This window comes from Nicotiana sylvestris, chromosome 6 (assembly GCF_000393655.2).
Source record: "Nicotiana sylvestris chromosome 6, ASM39365v2, whole genome shotgun sequence".
Classification (NCBI taxonomy): Eukaryota; Viridiplantae; Streptophyta; class Magnoliopsida; order Solanales; family Solanaceae; genus Nicotiana; species Nicotiana sylvestris.
In genome coordinates, this window is record NC_091062.1 from 49,245,797 (window position 1) to 49,265,337 (window position 19,541).

General features: G+C 38.0%; 1 protein-coding gene across 1 annotated transcript; it reads right to left on the reverse strand.

Annotated features, from left to right (window-relative positions):
- Positions 1-13,149: 13,149 nt before the first annotated feature.
- Positions 13,150-17,516, reverse strand: LOC104225348 (indole-3-acetate O-methyltransferase 1-like). Its single transcript, XM_009777122.2, has 4 exons — positions 17,239-17,516; positions 16,487-16,906; positions 14,970-15,245; positions 13,150-13,653 (listed from the first exon to the last, which is right to left on the reverse strand). The coding sequence occupies exons 1-4, from the start codon at positions 17,356-17,358 to the stop codon at positions 13,300-13,302; spliced, it is 1,170 nt and encodes a 389-aa protein (XP_009775424.1). The 5' UTR covers positions 17,359-17,516; the 3' UTR covers positions 13,150-13,299.
- Between the last annotated feature and the right edge of the window lie 2,025 nt (positions 17,517-19,541).

The following is a 19,541-nucleotide window of genomic DNA, read 5'->3' on the forward strand; positions in this document are numbered from 1 at the left end:
TCTGCTGCCGCACAAATCCTGTGTTGTCTGCACTTCTGGGGACTTGGAATGCACAATCTCAAAACTTTTGGTCCTAGCCATCTTTTGTAGCCCCACAATTCATGTGGGGACTGCACTTTGCACCAAACTCTGCTAGCTTTTCCTTCAACATCTGCGGCCGCAGATGATATTCTACCGTCCGCACTTTTAGGCTTTGTGCCTTTTATGGCCTTGAGTTCAGATTACTCCTTTTTTGGGTTGGATTTCATCTCGAGAGTTCATCTTCGAATATTCCTACAATTAAGCACATTTCATAATTTTCCGGGAACACAATTAAATGCTTTTAGACAAAAACAAAAGCTAAAAGGCGCTAATAAGTAGTCAAAATCCCCACTTATCAGAGACCCTCGAAGAGATCCATGACCGAGGTTTCGACTTATCTGCCGAGATCAAGGAGGAAAAAAGACTTGAGCTCGAGGCCAAAAACAACTAGCTGAACCCAAAGGTGAAAGAGGGCTCCGAGGGTTCTAAAGACTCCGTAGGCCCCGATAGGTCTGGCGACGAATTGGGATCCAGTGAAGATTAGGCGTGAATGCCTTGGGATTTTTTTAGTTTTTATGTATATACTTTTTGTTTATTTTAAGGCTGTTTTTGTTGGGCCTATGTAAAGATATTCTGGAATATATAAAATTTTCCCCTTTTGGCAATTTCATCTGTTTTAGCATCTTTTCACAATTTTCATTGTTGCAAATATTTCTAGTGCCTTAGCACATAATCTAATGTAGTAGCAAGTCATTTGTTTTTCGGAGGTCCAAACAGAACCTAACCTCGATGTAATTTTTTATTTGCTTAAATTTTAGTAAAACTCGAAGTGACCAGGAGTTTTCCAAAAATGCTTAAGTATTCTTAGATGATGCTTTTGTCGAGGTAACCTTTTGGCAGGTTCTGAATTTTTATTGAAGGCCTTATGTTTTGATAACGGGCTTCGAACGCCTCCGATCTATTTTTTATAGTGTCTGTAGCCTTTTGGGTTTAAGCATTGCCTAATAGGTTTTGTGCCTCCGGGATTTGATAGCCCGAGATGCCCGAATAGTTTCGAACGATAGTCCCCGAGTATAGGTAGCCTTTGGGCTCTATAGTCCCCCAATAGGATAACCCTTAGGCTCGGGTAGGTGTAGCCTTTGGGCTCGATAGTCTCGAAAAGGGATAGCCCTTAGGCTCGATGGTTTAAAAGGTGAAAATATGTAATAGCAAGGCGGGAAATTTGTTTCATTTATGTGTGTAAAGTACATGATCAAAGGTGAGTAAAATCATACATTAAACCGGCGGTGGCTTATGTGGGCACGATTTATTTCACCTTTTGGCCATTACAATAAATCCTAACCACCGGGCATAATCTATTTAAGTATAAAGTTCCCTTCTTTCCTTACTAAGAAGTCTAACCTGAGGGTGATGACCCCCAGTATTCGAGGTCGATCTTTGAGAGGGCTCAGATACTATTGATGCGACCATGGACCTCGATTTAAAATCGGTCTTTGAATCTAAGTTAGCACGATCCATCGTTGCCTTGTTAAAAACCTTACCGGAAAACCCATTTGGGATAAAACCAGTTCAAGGGAAAAGAGTGTAACGCGTGCTTTCAGACATAGTAGTCGTACTTTCCCTTGGCCATTTCCTGCAAGCATTTGTCTAATTTATAATATTATAAAAGGTAGATGAAAACGTACCTTAGCAATAATATCTCCTTAAGTGTGCCACGTTCTAATTGTTTGGTAGTTGTGCGTCATTTCCCGCTTTGATTTTGTGCAAGCCCTTGCCAGTAATCACAATGAATGGATATGGTCCTTCTTAATTCGGCCCCCGCTTTCCCTCATTCGGATTTCAGGGATGCACCGTTACTTTCCTTAGCACCAAGTCCCCGATTTTGAAGTGTCGCAGGTTGGCTCTTCGCTTGTAATATCTTTATATCTGCTGCTTCTAGGCAGCCAACCGGACTAGGTCGGCTTATCTCCTTTCATCCAACAGTTCTAGGCTCGTGCTCATGGCCTCACTGTTTGATTCTTCGGTCGTATATCGGAACCTGAGGCTCGGTTCTCCCACTTCGACCAGTATTAGTGCTTCAGCACCATAGACCAATTAAAACGGAGTGGCCCTGGTACTAGATTTAGAGGTCGTACGATACGCCCACAAGACTTGGGGAAGAATTTCCTTCCATTTTCCTTTGGCATCGGTCAACATTCTCTTCGGGTTTTGGAGTATGCTTTTGTTTTTAGATTCCGCCTATCCGTTCCCACTAGGGTGATAGGGTGTGGATAGAATCCTTCTAATCTTGTGGTCTTCGAAAAACTTGCTTAATTTGTTGCCAATGAACTGCTTCTCGTTATCACATACGATCTCGGCCGGTATCCCGAACTAGCATACTATGTGGTCCCAAATAAAATCGATGACTTCTTTTTCTTGGACTTTCTTGAACGCTTGAGCTTTAACCCATTTAGAAGAACAGTCAGTCATAAAAATATGAATTAAGCCTTACCAGATGCCCATGGTAGGGGACCGATAATGTCCATTCCCCATTTTATGAATGGCCAAGGTGACAAGACCGAGTGTAGTAGCTCTCCAGGCTGATGGATCATCAGTGCATGCCTCTGACAGCCGTCACTTCTTCGTACAAAGTCCCTTGCATATTTCTCCATGTCGATTCAGTAATAGCCGGCCCTAGTTATCTTCCGAACCAATAACTCAGCCCCCAAATGATTTTCACAGGTGCACTCGTGAACTTCTTTCAAGACATATTTGGTATCTCCCAACCACAATCATATGGCGAGTGGGCCATCGAATGTTCTTTTGTACAAAGTGCCTTTGGACAAGCTAAACCTGACTGCCTTCATGCGCAGAGCTCTAGATTCTTTACGATCCGAGGGAAACTTCCCAGTCTTCAAGTAGTCTATATACTTATTTCTCCAGTCCTAAGTCAAACTTGTTGAGTTTATTTCGGCGTGGCCTTCTTCCACTATCGATTTCATGAGTTGTATGAACGTTCCTGAGATGAATTCATCGTCATCAACCGATGATCCTAAGTTAGCCAGAGCATCGGCTTCGCTATTTTGATCCATGTAGGGTCCATTCCTTGAATCGATGCAGTGTTACCTGTAACTTGTCTAAGTACCTTTGCATTCATTCCTCTTTTACTTCGAATGCCCCATCGACTTTATTTACCACAAGGAGGGAGTCACACTTAGCTTCGACCACTTCGGCCCTAGGCTTTTAGCCAATTCTAGACCTACAATTATGGCCTCATACTCGACCTTATTAATAGTCAATCCCACAGTTCTAATACATTGCCTAACTATGTTACCATAGGCATCTTCAACACGATGCCGATACTGAACAACTTTGCATTCAAGGCACCATCCATAAAGAGGGTCCAGATTCCCGAGGTTAACAACAATTCCTTTTCGACTTCAGGTATTAAGGCCAGCATAAAATCGGCCATGAAGTCTACCAAAATTTGAGATTTGATGGTAGTCTGGGGTCGATATTCGATATCGTACCCACTAATTTCTACGGCCCATTTGGCCAGCTGCCCTGAGAGCTCGGGTTTGTGCATAATGTTCCTTAGTGGGTAAGAAGTTACGATGCATATGGGATGGCATTGAAAATACAGCTTTAACTTTCTGGAGGCGATTAGCAAAGCGAGCACCAATTTTTCTAGGTGAGGATACCTTGATTCGGCCTCGCCTAGAGTTCTACTAACGTAATAGATAGGAAATTATGTACCTTCCTCTTCCTAGACTAGGACACCACTTGCTGATATCTCGGATACCGCTAAGTAAAGGTATAACTACTTATCTGCCTTTAGATTATGGAGCAGGGGTGGGCTCGAAAGGTATCGTTTGAGTTCATCCAAAAGCTTGCTAGCATTTTGGGGTCCACGAAAAGTTATTCTTCTTATTTAATAATGAGAAGAACTGATGGCTCTTATCGTAGGACCTCGATATGAACCGGCCCAGGGTGGCTATGCGCTCGGTTAGCCTCTAAATGGCCTTGACATCGTCCACCACGGTGATATCTTCAATAGCTTTGATTTTGTCAGTATTGATCTTGATCTCCCTGTAGGAGACCATGAATCCAAGGAAATTTCCGGACCCGGCCCCGAACGTGCATTTCTCTGGGTTCAGCTTCATATTGTATTTCTTTAGTATGTTGAAGGTTTCTTGTAAATGTTTCAAATGGTTCTCTGCTCGCAGGGACTTGACTAACATGTCGTCAATGTAAACATCCATTAATTTTCCTATTTGTTCTTCGAACATCTAGTTTACTAGGCATTGATAAGTGGTACTGGAGTTTTTTAGTCCGAATGACATTACGTTATAGCAATAGCTGCCAAATTTAGTGATAAAAGAAGTTTTTTCTTGATCGCCCGGGTCAATCTAGATTTGGTTGTACCCGGAATAGGTGTCGAGAAAGCTGAGTATCTCGTGCCCGACCGTTGCATCGATATTGCAATTAATGTTAGGCAAAGGAAAAGAATCCTTGGGGCACACCTTGTTCACGTCTTTGTAATCTACGCACATTCTTAATTTACTTCCTTTTTTAGGCACTACTACTACGTTAGCCAAGCAATCCGGGTTCTTAACTTCCCGAATGGAACCTATTATAAGGAGTTTAGATACCTCGTCTTTGATGAATGTGTGATTGACTTTAGACTGAGGCATCCTCTTTTGTTTAACCGGGTGGAACTTCGGATCCAAGCTTAGCTTATGAGTGATTATTTTAGGCGGGATCCCTGTCATGTCTAGATGGGAACGAGCGAAACAATCTACATTAGTTGTAAGGAAATTAATAAGTTTTTTCCTAAGCTCGAGGGTTAAACCCGTGCCCAGGTATACCTTCTGATCGGGCAAGTGTTCGATCAGTATGACTTGCTCCAACTCCTCAAGCGTTGATTTGGTGGCATCAAAATCGTCAGGGGTGACGAACGACCAAGGAACTCTGGAATTATCATCCTCGCTCGCTTCTTGCTTCTCTGGTTCAGTCGGGGCCAGTGTCGGTGTTTGCTATTTAGTTCCTTTCTTCCTATTGGCTTTAGGTTATTTGATGCCAAAAGTGCCGAAATCAGGATCACCTCATCTTTCGTGAACATTTCTTTTGTAGCCGGTTGTTCTACGTAAACCATCTTGATCCCTCATGGTGTGGGGAACTTCAGTGCTTGGTTTAGTGTCAAAGGTATCGCCCTCATGTTGTGAATCCATGGCCTTTCGAATAGAGCATTATATCTCTTATCCCCTTTAATCACATAGAACTTCGTTTCATGAATGGTTCCGGCAGTGTTCACCAGCAGGGTTATCTCCCCTTTATTGGTCTCGCATGCCATATTGAATCCGTTTAAAACTCGGATTGCAAGTACTATTTGGTCTTTTAGACCCAGCTATTCTACGACCCTCGATCTGATGATTTTGGCCGAGCTACCTGGATCAATTAATATACGCTTAACCCGAGATTTATTTATGAGTACAAATATTACCAGCGTGTCATTATGAAATTGCATGATGCCTTCAGCATCTTCATCATTGAAAGAGATGGTCCCCTCCGGCATGTAATCTCGAGTTCGTTTTTCCCTTGTAATGGACACCTTAATGCGTTTTAGCATTGGCCCTTGGGGGACGTTGACTCCACCAATGATCATGTTAATGATATGCTAAGGTTCTTCTTGCTCGGTCTGTTTGTTGGAGTCCCTATTCCTGAAGTGATTTTTGGCTCAATCACTCAGAAATTCTTGGAGGTGCCTGTTATTGAATAACCGGGCCACTTCTTCTCTTAGTTGTCTGTAGTCTTCGATCTTGTGGTCGTGAGTACCATGATACTTACAAACCAGATCGGGGTCCCTTTGGGCAGGATTTGATTGCAAAGGACGAGGCCACTTGTTATCTTTGATACGTCCGATGGCAGATATGATGTCGGTGGTATAGACATTGAAATTGTATTCCGATAATCTCGGTGCCTCCCTGGCCCCGAGTGGCCTGTCGAAACAGTGTTTACTCATGAGTCCCTGACTATATGGCCTCGATCGCTCCATTTCTCTTTCCTCGCAGGGTTACGCCCAAATCCATTGCCCCTTTAATCTCCGCTATACGGTTGATACTAATCTCTGCTCGGTCTTGGTTCATGATCGACGACTTTTTTAGTCCAGTCACTAATTTTGATGGGATACACGGACCCGCAGGGGGGCCCGAGCTGATCATCTTTTACTCTAATTTTTGATTAGTACCTGTTATGGACGTCGACCCAAGTCATTATTAGGTATTTTATCATATTCTGTTTCAACTGCTGTGAAGTCAAGGAGCTTCGGGGGTTGAGTCCTTGGGTGAATGCCTGAACGGCCCAATTGTCCGCAACCGGAGGCAGATCTATTCATTCCATTTGAAACGTCTACACGAATTCCCTGAGCATCTCGTTGTGTCTTTGCTTTACATTGAAAAGGTCTGACTTCCTAATCTCGACCTTGATAGCTCCGGCGTGCGCCTTTACAAAGCCATCTGCAAGCATAGCAAACGAATCAATAGAATTAGGGGGTAAGTTGTGATACCATATCATTGCTCCTTTTGACAAAGTTTCTTTGAACTTTTTTAGCAGAATAGACTCGATTTCGTCATCTTCTAAGTCATTCCCCTTGATGGCACACATGTAGGAAGTCACATGTTCATTTGGATTCATTGTTCCATCATACTTTAGAATTTCGGGCATACGGAACTTCTTCGGGATTTGCTTCGGCGCCGCGCTCGGAGGGAAAGGCTTTTGGACAAATTTTTTAGAATCCAGGCCTTTCGATATCGTGGTGCTCCTGGGATTTGATCAGCCCTGGAGATATAAGTCTCCACTTTTTTATTGTTGGCTTTGATCTTCTTTTCCCCTGATTCCACCCGCTTTGTCAGTTCCTCAAGCATCTTTATTATTTCGGGGTTGGTCCCGGGTTCAACTTCACCCGGCCTTTCCATGGTTTGTTCATTTCTTCAGGTGTTTTCCTGGGATGGTTCCAGCTCAACTTTGCTGGGGGCGCGGCGCAGTTTTGGTTTTGGTTCTGTAACTGGGCTATCTCCACCTGTTGAGCTTGTAATATTTCGAATATCACCCGCAAATTGATCTTATCGCCTTCACCGTCGTGCGTACCCTAGGCTACTGATTGGGCTCCTCCACGAACATTGTTCTCTAGGTCAGTAGGCAAGTTTGTGTCGATGGCCACATGTGAGTTGGCATCGATTGGGTCTGCGACCGGACTCTGTTTGGGTTAACATGGGGCACCTCGTTGCCGGGCATTATATTGTTGTTCTTCCCATGGTGGACAGAGTCAGGATCAACGTTCAAGTGAGCAAATTGAGAGTTTGACATTCTTAAATTGACCTGAAATTAAAATCTCAAAGAACAAGAGTAAAATATAATGTGTTATAGAAATTTGTATCAAATTACCACTATTATCCTTAGCTCCATGGTGGGCGCCAAATTGTTTACTCTTAAAAACGGATAACAATTGAATTTATATGCGGTTTTAAGGATACATGGGTTAATTCAATACAAGTGATTCTATGGCATTAGATTAAGCAAATAAAAGATGTAATAAATGGCCAAATCAATGATAAGAGTGAATCCTAGCTCGGTTAATGGCTTGATAGGGAACCTGCCTTCGGTTCTAAGCTTGCACTTATGAAGAACTTTATGAACAAAAACAAGAACTTTGAATAACCTTTAGAAACAGAAAGAACAGAAGTGTATCGTCTTGGTATGCGTGTTACAATGTCCCTAATGAATAATAAGCTTCCCCTTTATATAGTAGGAGAATTTTACCCTAAGTACAATCCTAAGAAAGGTAAAAAAATTCCTTTTCGTTAATCACAAATTTTTTGCCGATACGAGTCGAGATTTACGCTGTGATATCTGGTCGGGCGCGAACATCACGGCCCTTTGTTAGTCGTGTGCAGTTGTTTGGCAATGCTCTCCGAAGTTTTGGAACGTGAACCGAACCCGGAGGACGTGGTTCCGATATCCCCGAGGGCAGGTACTTTGCTCGAGCTCCGATACGAGGGGCTCCTTGCTCTGATTATGATTCCTTATGATCATGTCCCTGCTCCGTTTGCCTCACCGGAAAATCGGGGTCTTAGTGGACTCGGTTTTATCCGTATACATTCATTTCACTAGAAGTTTTCCTTATGCTAACGAGATTTAACAACTTATATATTATCAAATAAAAATAGTTCATTTTTACTCTTATTGAACAGTATAATTTTTCGATTAAAAAGAAATTCAATTTATGCCATACAATGCATGAAAATGAGAAGAAAACACAATTCTCGAAAGTAAAGTCAAAATTAATTTAAAGATCTAACTTGTGTAAAAGTGAATGTCGTGTGGAAAGATTTAAGACTAATGTTAGCAAAACCGAAAGCTACGGCAAAACAAAATAAAGATCAAAAGCAGAGGACAAGAAAGTTGAGACTCCCAGGTTGTGGCGAGGGCCAAATATACTCATGTACTATGAAAAAGGTTTAAATATACTTTTTGTTATATTTTGGGTTCAAATATATCTCTATTGTAACACTATTGGTTCAAATATACCCATTTTCTATTAAGTTTGTCGAAGGTAGATATCCAATCCTATGTGGCACTGATATTTGATGAGCTGGATATCACACGGCATGCCACCTTAGCACCCCTAATCCATATATAAAAGACTAAAATTTGAATTACAATATTTTTCATGATAGCGATAACAGTGACAATTACAATAGAGGTGGAGGGGAAGAAAATCTTAGTGGTGGAAAAAAAATGTGTTAGGGACGCTGAGGTGGCAAGTCATATGGCATCCACCTCATCAAATGTCAGTGTCACGTAAGATTGGATGTCCACTTTTGACAAACTTAACAAAATAGAGATATATTTGAATCAATAGTATAACGACAGAGATATATTTAGACTCAAAGTATAACAAGATGTATATTTAAATCTTTTCTGACCGTAAAGGATATATTTGACCATTTTCTGTTTTCTTAATTTGTCCTAAGCTTAATGAAAAGAAATAAGAGTTCTAGCTCAATTTAGTGTTATTCCTACAGTTAATTAACTAGAATTCCTGCATGCACCAGGTTCAAGTAACTTCAATCTGTTTCGAAAAAGTTTTACAATTTTGCAAAAACTGAAAAACCAGCCCAGGAATATCTTTCCCTTTTTTCAAAAAGAATTTTGTTTTGGAAAGAACTGAATATATTTTAAAGAAGAACTTTTCTAACACTTTTTGAAAACAATGCCACCCTTAGACTTCAAAGGTGAGCATTTTCAAAGTGATTCCTTACCAGGAAGCCAAATAAATCGGAATAAAGTTCCCCTTAACTTTTTTAACTACTCACACAGGAATTACACTTCATATTCTAGCAGTATTTAAGATTGATTATATGGCATCATTATTACCCCTTATATTTTAATTTGTATGAATTTATTACTATTTGGGGACTCAAACAATATTTTTGATAATATTTTTGTAGATACTTTTAAATATTTTAAATTATTAATTATTATATTATGACTTATAGTACTTTTATGTTGTTTGTATATTTGAAATTTTTTAATGTTCAAGTTCACAATGAAAACTAGTCAATGAAAGAGGAGCAGTAGGCGGAATTATGTCCGACTAGTGGGGATTAGACAGGACAAAAAGGTTAGGTAGGAGAGAATACCCCACAATTATCCATACACATTTATGCCCCGACACAATAATATTCGACCTATAACAGAATTGGGATGAAGGAAATTTCACTATAGCTTTATTTTACTCTGTTTGGACTAAGGGGAACACCAAAAATTCAAAACCGTCATTTATCAACCAAACTACAGTCAGTCCCCCTTTAATAATTTCATACTAAAGATGAGAAGGACATCAGATAAGAATAACATATATAGAATTGACTTCTCTTTTTTGCTTCTCCGCATTTGACTCCCTTCCCCCCACCTTTTCCTTACTTTTTGTTTTGTTTAGGCTGGGCAAAGCTAGAGTATAAATTATAGGTTTGTATAGTTTTTGTTTATATATACAACCACGAATCCAAAGACGAGTTATGTGATTACCTAGGTCATTTGGAGTTTTAAACCCTAATTTCGTATATCAAAACCTCAAATACCTTATTTTAGCCTTCTTTGATTGCGTGTGTAGTCCGGATATTTTTCAAAGGTTTTTATGTTAAAAAATTGATAAAATATAAAATTTTGTGTTAAAAAATCATTTGAGTTGACTTTGGTCAACGTTTTGAGCAAACGAACCCGGATCCATATTTTGACTGTTCCGATGGGTCCGTATCGTGATTTGGGACTTGGACGTATGCCCGTAATCGAATTCTAAGGTCCCTAACATGAGTTATCGTATTTTGTTGAAAAATTTGAAGTTTAAAGGCTTAATGAATCTAAAGGTTTGACCAATGTTTGACTTTATTGTGAATGGGTCCGTATTTTTGTTCCGGAACCTGGTATAGATCGATTACTATATTTATGACTTGCTTTTCAAATTTAGTGAGAAACAGAGTTAGTTTGATGTGATTCGGACATCCGGTTGTTAAAATAGAAGTTCATGTTTTCTTGAATATTTCATTTGATTTGGTGTTTGATTCTTAGTTCTACATGTTATTTTGGGCTCGCGCGAGCAAGTTTTTATGATGTTTTTGGACTTATGTGCATTTTTTGTTTGGAGCCCCGTGGGATCAGGTGAGTTTCGGATAGGCTACGGAGTGGTTTGAACTTGGAAAACAAAGCTGTTGTGCTTCAGTTCTGGTGCAGACCTCAGACCTCGCATTTGCGAAGTTATAAGACTCCTGTTAGGTTCGCAATTGCGAAGAATCGCTGGGCACCAAAGGTTCACATTTGCGACCAATTTCTTCGCAATTGCGAGGAGGGGCTGGGGGACAGTGTACGCATTTGCGATCAAATGATCGCAATTGCGGGGTGTACATATTCGCAATTGCGAACAAACAATCGCAATTGCGATGACATCAGGAATGTGAGACCTTCGCAATTGCGAAAGATTTCTCGCATTTGCGGGTTCGCAATTGCGATCGGAGGATCACAATTGCGACACCTGCGCCTGAACAAAATCTGAGTTTGACAGGAATTATCTCATTCTTTCAAATTTTCAAACCTAGAGAACCCTAGAGGCAATTTTCCTAAGAGCCCTTCTTCCCCAAATTATTGGTAAGTGATTCTAACCTATTTTCTTTCAATCTTCCATTACATTTCATAAGATTTCAACCTAAAATATAGTATTTCCATGGTGAAAATTGGGGGTTTGGGTAGAATTAGGAATTTTTGTAAAATTAGGATTTATACCTCAAATTGAGGTCGAATTTCGAAACAAATTACACAATCGGGCTCGGGCGTAAATGAAAAATTGGGTTTTGGTCCGAATTTTGGGTTTGGACCAAGCAGGCCTGGGAGTTAACTTTTGTTAAATTTTTCAATAAGAACCTACATTGAATCTTTTGCAATCGTGGGTAGTTCCTAAGGCTTATTTTGAATCGTTTGGTTGATAATTTTCTATATTTTGTTGGTTCGGAGGCTTGTTTAAAAGGCAAAACTGTGGTTGAGCTTTGAGTTTATCTTTGGAGCAAGGTAAGTGTCGTGGTTAACCTTGACTTGAGGGATTAGGGCTTGTTTACCTATTTGCTACATGTTTAGATGTTAGGTATATATGTGAGGTGACGAGTACTTATGCGTTGATGTTGGGTTAAAGTATGCGGGTGAGACTTGATTCTTGTAATTTAATCCTTTATTTGATGATGATATTCATGCTTAGACTAGTTTAATAACTAAATTGATCGTTCTTTCTACATCTATGGACTGTCTATGATAATTTAGTATTGTTTCTGAAGTTGAGGTTGATTTATGGAACCATTGTTGACGTAAAGTTTGTCCTTGTTTACTTTATCTTCTATTGTTATATGTTCATGTTATATGGTAAGGGAGAGCGTTAATGCACGAAGGGTGATGTCGTGCCATATTTGAGATTTAATGCACGAAGGGTGATACCGTGCCATATTTGAGAGTTAATGCACGAAAGGTGATGTCGTGCCATATTGAGAGCTAATGCACGAAGGGTGATGTCGTGTCATATCTATTGATTCATGATGAAAGTGAGAGTAAAAGCACGAAGGGTGATGCCGTGCCGTTGTTATTATTTCATAGTGAGGCTGATCAGAGTAAAAGTACGAAGGGTGATGTCGTGCAATTTTGTTCATTATATTTATTCATTTTGCTGGTTAAAGGATTATTGACTATTTCTTGTTATCATTTCATGTTGTAGTTATCGTATCTTGTACCCCTTTCGCATGTCTCCCCCCTCCCCCGCAGCACACGTTTAGCATTTATTGTTGTTATGTTGTATGTGTATTGTTATCTGCACAGGTTTATTTACGTGGGTGTCCTGTCATAGCCTCGTCACTACCTCGCCGAGGTTGGGCTCGACACTTACGGAGTACATTGGGCTGGTTGTACTCATACTACGGTTTGCACTTCTTGTGCTGATTTTGGTACTAGTCTCAGTTGTCCCTGAGGCGTTTCAGCTCGAATTTACTTTGGAGACTCGAGGTAGATCTACTGGCATCCGCAAACCTTGAAGTCTCCTTCCACTTTCCCATTATTTACTATTCTTATCGTTCGAGACAATTGTATTTATTTCAAATTCTGTATGTAGAAACTCTAGAAGCTCGTGAACTTGTGACTCCAGATCGGGTTGTACTTAGATATTATTAGTTTCTATGTCATTCCGCACTCAGTTTTAGTTTCATTTTGGCTTAATTGATTTTACTTATTGAAACTGATTAAAATTAGAATAAAGATCCTCTAACGTTGGCTTGCCTAGCAAGTGAAATGTTAGGCACCATCGCGATTCCCGAAAATGAGAATTCCGGATCATGACAAGTTATAGATTTGATGACAAGTTTAGAATCCGTGTACTTCAAATTCTGATACCGATTCTACTGAGGGAAGAAACTTTTATTCTTTGGTCATAATATTATATTTTAATATATGCAAATATTGTAGTTGTATTTCCGAGTAACCTTCATGAAATATTGAACTTTCCGCATTTGGGACATTTAAATTCTAATTTGAGGAGTATTTTAAGTGAACTAATTATAGTAATAGTTTCCAATCGTAATTATCTTCAACCTTTTCAAATATAGTTCATGTCTAAACACAAGTTCAATTTCCACAAACTCTTTTTAACTTCAATTTCAAATACTTTTTTTTTGTTCAACATAAACCAAAAACTATCCAAACGCTTGATTACTTCTATGCAAGAGAAAGAGAAGCAACTATATGGGAAAACTGAAGCTTTTCAATAAGCTCTTTTGCATGGCGTGAAGCTCGGCGCTCAACTCGGGCGAACAGCTTGTCACTTAGTTGTTCGCCAATGTGAGCGTCGACAAGGACGCCACTGACGCTTCTGCAGCTGATGGATAAGGCTCGTCCGACTTCAGCTGCATCGTCCGGGTGGTTGACAACCAAAGGACTCCCTCCCCTGAAGACTTGAAGCTTGTTGATAGTGAATGAGCCGTTGGCTTCAACCACCTCTTTGAAATCTTGTATGCTTGGTGCATACACTGGAATGTTGAAGTTGTCCCTCTTCTCACTTGTAATTAGCCCCTGTTGTTCAAACAAATATTAGTATTCATTAGTAAAGAGAAAGCAACCTAAGTAGACAATTGACCAGTTATAAAGTTTTTCCACTCAAGTGAAGTATATATTAATTAGTACTCTTCAACACAATCAGTCTTCAACAAAAATTTATAAAATAGAAAAAACAAGACAAAGGAAAGAAAGAGAAATGGCATATTGACATGACAAAAATGATCAGAGAGAAAATAACTAGAGACAATTAAGCCTCTTAAAACTTTCTGTAGGTATGTGTCCTAGCTAGGTAAATTAATACTGTAACATGTTCTATACGGTCCAAATGTAAAATTCATGTACTCCAATTAAATATCACTCCCTTTTGTTTAGACTCATAATATCTTTTCTTCTTTCAGAAACTATAACAATCTAACAACGGCGGCTGCTTCTTACTAATTATAGTCAACAATTTGGCGTAGCCACTTGGCATTGCTATTTGTTATGATATTGCTGAGAGATGATGGAAGAAGTTAAAAGTAGTCAATTTATGGTGTGAGTCGGATAGAGAGGAAGCCCAATTGGTCACAATGATAAGTAAAAATCATGTTTACGACTATTCATTGAATGGCTCCATGCCAACTCTTAGTCACAATCCCTACTCGTTTGTCAACGAGACATACTTGTTCTAGACAGATGTTGACCTTTGAGTAGTAGTGCTTGTTTGCTCAAGAATCAAATTGGAGAATGACCTGATCATCCGATTGTGACACTCAACACTAGTCTATATTGTCCTAAACGACCAACTTCAGAAATAGGAAAAGACAATAATATATATACGATATAAGTTTTAGTTATATGCTCAAATCTTTCTAACAACAAAAAAAAATTGTCACACTCGTGTCAGATATTTAAATAGTGAAGAACCTTTAAAGGATCGACATATAGTTGACGATATTCTTATAGGATCCGAATAACAAAAACACCAATAATGGCATAGTTAGAAACTTCATTAAGGGAAATCAAAATATTAAAAAGCTAAAGTAATTCAAATATACTAGTATATAGCTATATATATTGTATAATTTTTCGTGTGAAGGTTTGTCAATTGACACCCTTTGATTAAAGATGTCTCCGCTACTGTACACCAACATTATAAAAAAGTTATACGATCTATACAAATTAACCTACTATAACAATTTATTAGTTTGTCTTTCAGATTACATTATCAAAGTAGATATGAAAAGTTTTATATTGTTATAAGTCATCTTACACAGACTCTTTCTATATATAGGTCTGTTGAAGTCTTCACGTTTATGGCATAGAGAAGAATGGAATGAACGAGTAATTACCTCTTGGACAAGATCATCCCAAGCATCTTGAAAATGGGTCCCAAAAAGGAGTCCGGCCCCACCTTGGTCCGTTGGGTCCACTGAAGTTCTTCCTAAGCAAACTAAGAACATGGAAGCCCCTCTCTTCATTTCTTTAGACCTTGCTCCAAGGAAATTAGCCAAATCACTTTGGAATTGCTTTTTGTATGCATTGGCTGTGCTCTCATTTGCACCGTGGATGTATATCCTTCCCTTGTTGTACGCCCCTGATCTCTTATCCAACACTATATCTGGAACCTGTATTAATCCCAAATTGCACTTTAGCAATTTTTACGTGGATAGTCGGCCAGATTTATTGATTACTTTTCTTTAATCAGTATACTTGAATTATATATCGATTATATATAGTTATATACATACATATATCTATCGTTTATTTTTAGTTTAAGCAATGGTTGATGACTATTACGGTTAATTATTCAAACTTCTAAATAAGTCTATTAAAAGATTCTTAATTAGCAATATGGGCGAAGGTACATAGTCCTAAGGGTGATCAACTGACTACCCTTCGTCGAAAAATTACGCTGTATATAGGTAAAATATTAGATTTTAACGGTATATAACATATATTGAACACCCTTTATCAGGGATTTTTTTTACTTATTTCAAGTTTGAACATACTAAATAAAATTCCTTATTTCGCCACTGACTAGCAATAAAATCATTTAACAACTAACTTTTCTCGGTCCATTTCAATGGGCCTATATGCATGCAGCTCAATTGGCACTATATATACTCCTTCCCTACTCATTAGTCATTTATCATTTATGAAGGAAAAAAAAAACAATTTTTTTTACTAGTATATAAGTTAAATCCAACATCAAACAGAAAATAAAAGAAATAAATATAGCCCAAAAAGTGCTTAGGCTAGTGGTTTTGAGAAAACCAGGGGCCATTATTATTTTGAGTGCGTTTGAACTTTTTGACCTTCTCAAAGGAAATAAAGTAGTTAGGATCTTCATGCATTTTCAAACTTGAAAACTACATACTACCACAATTCATGTGTTTGCCTTAACTGTAAATCATCCTCGGGATTGGTACAAATCACTACTGTTTCCCCATTTCTCTGTCTATATTTGCCCATGCTACGTAAATTATTTTTTAGCTAACCACGACTTTGATACAATATTACGATTTGACTACTGTTTGGCAAGTACTATCTTGTATCTTAAATATTAATTAATTTTAATAATCTAATTATTCAAAATATTTGACGTTAAATAAAAAAAAAAAGAACTCACTTAGTACTCCTTTTACAAATCTACTCATATTGTTCCAATGTGTTAATTAAGCAAATACGATTCAAGAATAAATAAAAGATAATTTAAGCATATATTCTTATATTACGGTTCTCAAATATCAAATTTAAGGGTATCAAAAACTATATTTAAATATGGACGGAAGTAAACAAATAACATACATTGAAAGTTGAAGCGCATATATATATATATATATATATATATGAAGAGGAAAATAACCTGAGAAAGCCAGTGCAAAGAAAATGCAGAGTAGAAAACGTCAATGGATCTCGCCGGGAAGAGACGGCGATAAAAGGAACCTGGAACTCCGGCGGCGAAGTAAGAGCGGTGGCTATTGGAAGCTAAGCATTCCTCCATGCTGCCACAACCATTATTAGCCAACGGCGGCAGCAGCTGAAACAGCGTGTTGAAGTCATTGGAAGGAAGATCAGAGAAGAAGGCGGAAAATTCTGGCGGTTGATGACCCGTCGCTTCGTATCGCTTGCTCATATGTTCCACAATCACGTCGATTATGTAGACGGTGTTGCTGCCGCAGGAGCATCCCAAGTCGACGATCACGAAAGGAACGTCCGGTGGGCTCAGCTGGACATTGTCAAGGGTTTCTTTCAGCAAGTGTAGCATTGATCGAGCATGTTGCCCCTGTATACAAGAATTTATGTTATGTATATGATAGTGTAAGGTTTTTTTTTTTTCTAAAATAAATTCGTTACATGGATGAAAGGGGGAGGGGAGAGGAAAGGAAGGGTGAGAGTGAGAGTCGAACCCACACTTATTGTGAAAGACTCTCACTGATACCATTAGACTATAAACTTTTTTGTTATGGCAAATTGCTCTCGAAAGTTTCTAATGTCCATTTACTACTAAGGTTGCACAAACGTTGTATCGACTATGCTACATGGAATAAATAGCTTAGCAAAGAAATAATAAATTACATAGTAAAGAAAAATATTTGGAAAGGTGGAAGTGATCACCTGGGCTTGGGAGTTGTTGACGTAGCTAGCCTCTCCTTTTCCCCCTTTCATGCTGAGCATTCTTTCAAGTTTCATGTTAGATACAACAACGTTGACCTTATTGTCTCCTAAGGGAGCCATATTAGATACAAATTAAGATTCAATTCTTTTATCAGTGAAAGGGAAGTAAGGGAAGTGGTTAAGTATGTTGAGAATAGAAATGACAAATGGTTGAGTAGATTTATATAGAGAGTGAAAAAAGCTTAAAGGATTTGGTCTTGTTCTGGTGGTTAGGATGCATACTCATGAAAGATATGCTTTTTTGACAGAATCTGAAACATAAAGCTAAAATAAAGAATAAATAAAATAGAAAATAATATGAAGAAGATATGGGCTTCACATGGAAACAAATAACAAAGCAGGCCCAAGATTGACGCCGGAATTCCATAATTGAATCTCTACGCAAAATTCTGTAATTAAAGAGCGAAAGAGATCTAACAGGAGTAGGAGATGATGGTTCAACTTTCTGTCCATTAATTAGTTGTTTTTTGTTCTATTATCATGCTAAATCTTAGTCTTTCCACAAGAATAGAGTCCTAATTGTTATTTTGGCCACTTATTTCAATCAGAGGTAATTCAATGGGCGTGCTACATTTCATTAATTTCAATCAAAGACGAATTTAAAATTTTTAAATCAGTGGGCGTGAAATATCCCTCCATTTCATTGATTTCAATCAAAGGGGAATTAAGAGTTTCAAATCAGTTTGTGAAATACGACCATACTCCGTTTAAGAAAATGGGCACAAAATTGAATCAAACACGTATATTTAAAAAATTTCAAATTTGATAAATTTATAGTTCAAATTAAAGTTAGTGGATGCATTTCGCCTTGTATTATTCTTCTACTAAGCACCCTAAAAATAATTCTCCCCTCAAATTGAAAACTAGAGCCCCATGATTTTGACAAACTTATTTGATTATGTACCTTGTAACACTCAAATTAGTTTCCATTAGATTAATTAAATAATTACCGAAGATACCCTATTGGAATTTGAAAGCATATAGTTGCTAGTATTCTAACGTGCATGCCATGATCAGCCAAATAAAAGTTTGCATTACTGTGTTGACTATGAAAGTAATTACGAAAATCTATTAGCTACAGCATTCTTCTAATCATGTTTGTTTCTAACGGTTTTATCGTTAACATAATCATTAGAGAAATTAATGAAAACAATTATATAATAAATAAAGGCCTTTTGAAAATCATATAAAGCAACAATCTGTGGGTCCAGAATTTAGACTAAAATATATGCCGATTAGGCCAACCTAACACATTTATAAGAAACACGGTTTTTCTATAAGCAACTACCAAAGTGCATAGCATATATACACGAAATGAGTATAGCATAATTAAAATATTCAGAAATGAAAACAAGTATATATAGAAGATGTGTTTGTTGCTAGTTAAATTTATATTGATTTAATTTTAGTTGCTTTAGATAACGGCAAATCATTGACTAGTAATACTACTACTGCTAGTCATACTTTTATTCTCAAGTATATACGTATGACGACAAGAACCTGTTTTGATTCCCAAAATGACGAGAAATTATTATACTTCTAATTAACCCCAACTCTTTTATACACCTAAACCATGATTTGATACTCCAAACAAGATTCAACAAGTTCCAGTTTCCTAATTTATATGTTTGTCATATCCAATAGTGTATCATTTGGAAGTTGACATTTTGTCTACTACAGGAACCAAAATTAACAAAAGGTTAAGTGATCATTAATATCTTTCTGTCTAATTAGGTGTCAAATCTCCAAAAATCAAGCTCCAGTTTGTTCTGAATCCCACATGCATACGCAGAGGCGGATGCAGTATTTGAAGTTTATGGGTTTCTACAGCGATAAAGTAAATATACAATAAGCAACTGGGTTCACAATCAAATATTTATGAATTATTTAGTGAATTTTTTAATACATATACAGAGTACGTGCAAAAGTTACTGAATTCAGAAGAACTCACATGCTAAGCTGGATCCGCCCCTGACTATACGTTCTGATGATCTAATCCTAGGCAGCTAAAGGATGTTGCTCGAGCCAATAAAAAGACTGAGAAATTTTTTATCCGCGTTGCGTTTATATAAAATGAATGAATGTGATACATGTGTTTAAGTTTGCATATATATTTTTATGATTACGTAACTATAGTTAAATCATATACATTCTCATTTTGGTTATAACGCTTAAAATTAAATTGTTTGGTTTGATTTAAATACCAAAATCGAGTAAGTATATTCTCGACTATTCTGGGGTCC